This window comes from Chelmon rostratus, chromosome 9, assembly GCF_017976325.1.
Source record: "Chelmon rostratus isolate fCheRos1 chromosome 9, fCheRos1.pri, whole genome shotgun sequence".
Taxonomy (NCBI): domain Eukaryota; kingdom Metazoa; phylum Chordata; class Actinopteri; order Chaetodontiformes; family Chaetodontidae; genus Chelmon; species Chelmon rostratus.
Genome location: NC_055666.1, coordinates 17,640,976 through 17,647,173, shown reverse-complemented (window position 1 = coordinate 17,647,173; position 6,198 = coordinate 17,640,976). Strand labels below are relative to the sequence as shown.

Below are 6,198 nucleotides of genomic sequence, written 5' to 3'. Positions count from 1 at the left end.
GCCTGTCAGACAGCGCTGAGGGAAAACCACGCTAAATCAACGAGCATAGGATTTCGTTCAGGTATTTTCAAACTTCATCACGCATAAAGTTGCCTGACTTATTTACGCCAGACGCCCAGCTGGGTAGTTGGGCTCTCTGGCCTCCTGTTGGGTGCAACTTCCTGACAAAACCTGACCACAGGGAGGCGCTCCTGAGCTGACACCGCAGGAGCAAATGAGCTCTATTACCACTGAGTGAAATGTGCCGCTGGCAGTGAGGTTAGCTGCTGGGAAAGTGCAAAGAGCTGCACTGTCTTCTTGGCAAACTCTTTGAAGCCCCGATTAGAATAATTCTAATTATTAATACTAGATCACGTGTCAAATTGGTAGCTCTTTGTCAGAGTCACCTTTATTTGTTTTACACGCTAAGAGTTGGTGGAATATGAAGCAGAAAATGAATGAATGCTGGTGGAGAGAACAGTCTGTAGGCCTGCTGATAAAACTTCATACAAAGAGCCATATTCTGATAATCCACTGTTTGTTAATGACAGACAATAAGAAGAAATATTTCAAAACAATATAAATAAAAATTGTCAATTGGACTATTTGGACAAAATATCATTATCAAGAGAGTTTTACCCTCCTTCTTATCTGACATTCATTTTCTATCCCTGCTTTATGTTAATTCCGTGTCTTTTTTATGTGACGCACACAGGTTCTATACAAATAAAGTTTATTTTTATTATTATTATGCAACAGTGTTGCCACAAAGTCAATGCATCACATAAAAAATGTACATTAGGTGTCACACTGTGACACATCAGGAGGCTGCATGGTTTTCTTGCTGTTGAAAGGTACATGTGGATGACAGCAGTCTTTCTCACCCCTCTGAGTGGTGTTTCTGTTCTGTCCCTCACGTCCTACAGCTTTCACCGGGCCCTCTCACTCTGCACGGCCGATGGTGGACTTCCAACACAAACCATTCTGTTGGTGTTGGGGTCACATACTTGGCTTTCCCTTTCCCAAACATCAGCCTTACTGTGTCTACTCAGCTCACAGCCAGTCGGTTTAGTTTCTCTAAACACATGAGTTGGACGGTTTGCAGAAGCCACAAATTTCATGTGTTTCCTCTAATTCGTAGGCTCTTTTAATGATGTTGACTAAGAAGTTCGAGCTTAAAGATGCTGTTGGTGAGTTAACACCGGCCAGACAGGACGGCGTCATTGCATAATCAGCTCATTAGATGTGACATTATGCAAAACACTAAGTCTTGCTGTAATACCTGATGAAACATGTCAAACTGTGGTAGCAGGGATGCACCAATCTGACTTTTTCAGACACCTGGGCTTTGGGTATCGGCCCACACTGAGTATCAATCCAATACCTCTTCTCAATTAATAAAACAAATGCCTCCTTGAGCAAGAGACTGGGATTATTCTTTTATGTGTAAGAAAATGTGGCAAATAAATACTTAAAGGCACTGAATAGCTATTTATTAGAACAATGCAATCCAATATCAAAGCGAACCACTGTCATGATACCAGATTCAGCCATCTGAGTCAGTGTCAGACCGATATCAATATCAGTGTCAGTGCATCCCTAATAGATAGTGCTCATGCTTAATATGAGAACACCACGTGACACATGCTGTATGAATATATCTAGTAAACAGCATACGTCAACCTCAAAAACAAGGGTGGAGGAACAAATGCTCTGTAGCATTACGTAAACATTTTCCAACTCTGCGATCACATCCTGCCAAACTATCAAGGAGTTCAGCACTGAGAGGAAAAAAGCCTTTAAATTCCATGTATCAATCCCGAAGGTAACGGCTATAAAGGAAAATCCCTTACCCCACTAATGAGGCGTGGGTGGTTTGAAAAGATACTTCTGGTCCAGATCAGCCTCTGCCTTTTTCTCCACTGTCGAGCAAAAGACAGCTGTGAGCGCTGAAGGACAAAAACAGCTGGAATCAGGAGCTGCGCTGGTTTCTGGGTAACAGGCAGACACTGTTGATAAAACAGGGACGATTGCCTCATAACTCGCTAATTTCTGAAGCAACACCGGACTGTCAACTCTGGGCTGATATGAACTTTAATATTCAGACCAAATGTTTCACTGACTGAATAGTTTTTAAAATAATTTTAATGCACCTGTGACCAATGATGCCAAAAGGCCTCCATTTTTGTTACCATCATTTGAAAGTTTCTCCTGCATAGACACCATTTCCCCCACAAAGAAGAACAGTCAGCAGCATTAACTCAGTCTGTTATAAATTGAGCTTTGTGCAGTGAAGACCAACTCGTACTTCATCTTAGAAACAGAGCAAACTAAGAAAAATGAGAGGAATTGAAAAGTATCCTGAATCCCGTTAAACAGTGACTTGGTGGAGTGAAAGCGTGTTTTGTGAGTAAATGTTGCAGTAAAATGATTCTCTTCCAAATCTCTTAGTGCAAAATAGGAAAGACCAAACAGGTGCTTCTGCATGTTAGCTTTGAAACGTTAGCTTGGCCTGGATCAGAATCCTTTAATACTTGATGCTTTAGATTCCCGACTACCTCTCGGTCTCTCCACCGGCTTTAAGGGCTGAGTTCTTATGGACCAGAGAGATGCCGCGGTTATCGTTCCGCTGAGTTTGTGCCTGCTCAGGTGTTTGGCTGCTTGTCACCTCTCTTTTTCCCGGCAGGACAGAAATCAGTTTGGACCGGTAGTGATCCCCAGCCAGGAAGTACAGAATTGGGTCGATGCAGCTGTTGACGCTCGCCAGCGGCCTGGTGATCTTGTAAGTGAAGTTGACGATGTTGAGGAAGTCACAGTTGAGATTTAACACACGGGAGGTGTAATAGAGGGTCCGGGTGATGTGAAACGGGACGAAGCTCACAGCAAACACCACCAACACCACGATGATGAGCTTGATGGACTTCTGACGCGAGGCGGCGCCCTGCCGGCTGGACGATAATCCTCGTCTGGGCCTGCAGAGGGTCCGCGCCATCAAGCAGTAACACACCATAATGACCAGGAAGGGGATGCCGAACAGGAGCACCATGACAACAGAGCTGTAGTCCACATACTGCTCAAAGGACTCCTGGTTGGTTGTGTCATGGCACAGGGTGTCATTGTCCCTCCTGGAGGTGGTGACGAAGATGAGGTTGGGCACCAGGCACAGGGTCACCACACCCCACACCATGCCGCACACCATATGGGCGTGGCGGGACTTCACCAAGGTCAGAGCCTTGATGGGGTGGCAGATGCCCAGATAGCGGTGCACGCTGATGCAGGTGAGGAGGAGGATGCTGCAGTAGAGGTTGGCGTAGAAGAGGAAGCGCACTATTTTGCAGGCGGCCACTCCGAAGGGCCAGTGGCTGCGGTTGGCGTAGTAGTAGATGAGAGTGGGCAGGGAGAGGACGTACAGGAAGTCGGACAGGGCGAGGTGGAACATGTACACCGTGCTGGGGTTCCACGGGCGCATCTTGAGGAACAGCCACAAAGCTGTGGCGTTGAGCATGAAGCCGAACACGAACACCAGACCGTATGACACAGGCAGCAGGATGTACTTGAACTCCTCATTGAAGCGGCAGCTAGAATTGAAGACCGAGATGGCCGGGCCACTGATGACCGTTTCCATGATGGTGTGCAGCACTCAGCGTGGCGCTCTCAAGCCACCAGATGACCAGACCTTCAAAGGAAGAAGACTTTTACATTATTTATAAGGAAAATACAACATTTAAAACATGTCAGAAAATGAATGTGCAGCCGTGTCTTTCAAACAAAAACATCAACTTTCTCTGCTTCCAGCTTCTCGTTCTGCTTATATTCTGTGAGGATTTGCTGCTTTTCTCTGTGTTATAAAAAGTATTTATCATGCAGAATGCTGCATTTCAGAAAAAAGAATATGACATTATTGAATTTGAATTACTTATGTATTCATATGTACATTACTCGTTGCAGCTGGTGAAGGCGGGGCTTATTCTTGCCTCGTAGCTTGTGAACTTCACCAGTGATCAACAAAGTGTCATCTTAATCCACCATAGTACACCATTCTCTATTTTCTAGTGATCATATTTGTCAGAACATCATTAGGCTGAAAAGTTTTTAGTAGTAAACATAGTGGAGAGAAAAGTGGAATATTTCCCGTTGAGTTGTGGTGGAGCAGAAACATAAAGTAGCATTAAATGGAAATACTCATGAAAAGTACAAGTACCTCAAAATGGGACTTCAGCGCAGTATTTAAAGTAAAAGCACTTGTTACTTTGCACCACTGCTGGTTAATGAGACGATTAATTAACTGTTTGACCGCTTCTGTTCTCTATATGAGCTTCCACACGTAAAGCAACGTTGTCCCTGGTCGACATGTGTCACACACACACACACATATAAAACACGCATGTATGAAAAAGAGTCCTGTAACTGTGACACCGCGGACACTCACCCCAGCGGGATCCCGGAGGCGCGCTGGTATCAGGCTGCTGATCCCACTAGTTCCACGCTCCAGCAGCAGCAGCAGCTCCTCTCAGCCCGTCGCCCTCTTCGTCCCTGTCACATTAAACACCCACTGAGAAGTCACTTTCGGCTGGAAGTCGCGCTGGAGTCCGTGGCACCGCCGCGGGGACGCTGCGCACTGAGCGCAGGGGACGCGGAGACAACACAGGACCGAAATGGGAAGTCACACTGCTGAGTGGACAAAACTTCCGCCCCCAAAAAAGCCCTCACTGGAAGCCTCTTCTGAGCCAGTGAAACTGCTACCACAGCTCATCTTCACAGGAACACTCACCCACACAGCAGCTCCAGAGGGACAGCTACCACATCATTACAAATATTATCCCCATAAATACTTTTACTCATGTATGATGAGCTCGTGATATTAACAAAATACTCTGCGTAAATAAGCCATTAAGTAGTCAGAGCCAGCACTGTGTGAACCACAACATTAAAACTTCCCTCACTGGCACATGAAGCAGCAGCTCTCTAACGCTGGTTGATTATGAGTACTTTTACTTTTGAACATACAAACCAGTAAAGGTTTCAATGCATAACTCCATTGTGATGTTGCTGATTTTAACCCTTAAATGACCCTTAAAAATCCATCCTGATTTGTCCCTTGTGGCAAAAAATGTCCCTTTCACAAAAACTGCAATAAAAATATCACACATTAATATCTTTTTCCACTTTAAATGATTGAATCTTTTAAAACTACTTCAGCCTGAAACATACATATCAAATATTAATTACAAGACTTATCCCATCATTATTACGTGTCTTAGGAATAGGAAATCATCCCCATGACAACACTCAATGGCAATCAATACTGAAATGTTGTGCAGGGTCATATTTACACAGCTGCACAGTAGCATAGCTGTTATAAAACACAGCATTGGCTCTCTGGAGTCATCTCAAGCTTTCCTGTTATTCACATGATAAGGGCTGGCATTGATCATAAAGAAGTAAAAGCAGGCAAGGTGAGCAATGCTGTTAATAAGTTCACAGAAATGAATGTTTGATTGACCCAAAAGTCCCAAACAAGATCAGATCCTTGCCAAGTCACTCAAAGTTTATGAACACGTTCGGTTTGGATCACCCCTGTATGGTCTACATCGAGACTGACAGTGGTGCATTTACTTTCCAGTTTCTAAAGGTGGAAGTATTTAGATTTCATTTGAAGGGACATTTTTAAGACAGATAATTTTATCTAATAGAGTTTAAATCCTGATATGGTAAATAAAAGAAGTATGAGATATACAGGTGAAAACAACTGGAAAGTCCAGACCTCTTAACCCTATTCCCATTATGTGTGTGTGTGTGTGTGTGGGGAGGGTCAGCCTGGTGGTGGCAGAGTGAGCTTTCTGTGTTTGTGTGCTGTATTGGGTTCCTGTGGTTTCGATGTCTGGAATGTGAGTGGGCCACTGACAAAGCATGTTCTTCATCAGAATCGGTCCGCAGCCCCTCACAGACGGAAAACATGTAGACATACAGAAACTGATTCCTTCCTTTGTCCTCAGGTCCCCCTCCTCTCGAAAATGCATTTTTGTTTATTGGCACTTCACTTGGTGGTTTGAAGCCTCGCTGTGCAGGCTCATTTACATTCATGTGCAGGGTTTGACATTAAAAGTCGTGTACTTACATGTTCAGCGTGATTGTGCAACATCACAACTAGTTTGGAAACCGATCGCACCTCATTTAGTGATGTTGGAAAGGCTGCTGTGGGAATGTGAAACCTAACCT

General features: G+C 44.4%; 1 protein-coding gene across 1 annotated transcript; it reads right to left on the bottom strand.

Moving 5' to 3' along the window:
* Positions 1-689: 689 nt before the first annotated feature.
* p2ry4 (pyrimidinergic receptor P2Y4) lies at positions 690-4,579 on the bottom strand. Its single transcript, XM_041944270.1, has 2 exons — positions 4,409-4,579; positions 690-3,655 (listed from the first exon to the last, which is right to left on the bottom strand). The coding sequence occupies exon 2, from the start codon at positions 3,602-3,604 to the stop codon at positions 2,534-2,536; it is 1,071 nt and encodes a 356-aa protein (XP_041800204.1). The 5' UTR covers positions 3,605-3,655; positions 4,409-4,579; the 3' UTR covers positions 690-2,533.
* Between the last annotated feature and the right edge of the window lie 1,619 nt (positions 4,580-6,198).

Coding starts and splice junctions, on each gene's coding strand:
- p2ry4 (XM_041944270.1), bottom strand. CDS start 3,604: ATGGAAACGGTCATCAGTGGCCCGGCCATCTCGGTCTTCAATTCTAGC.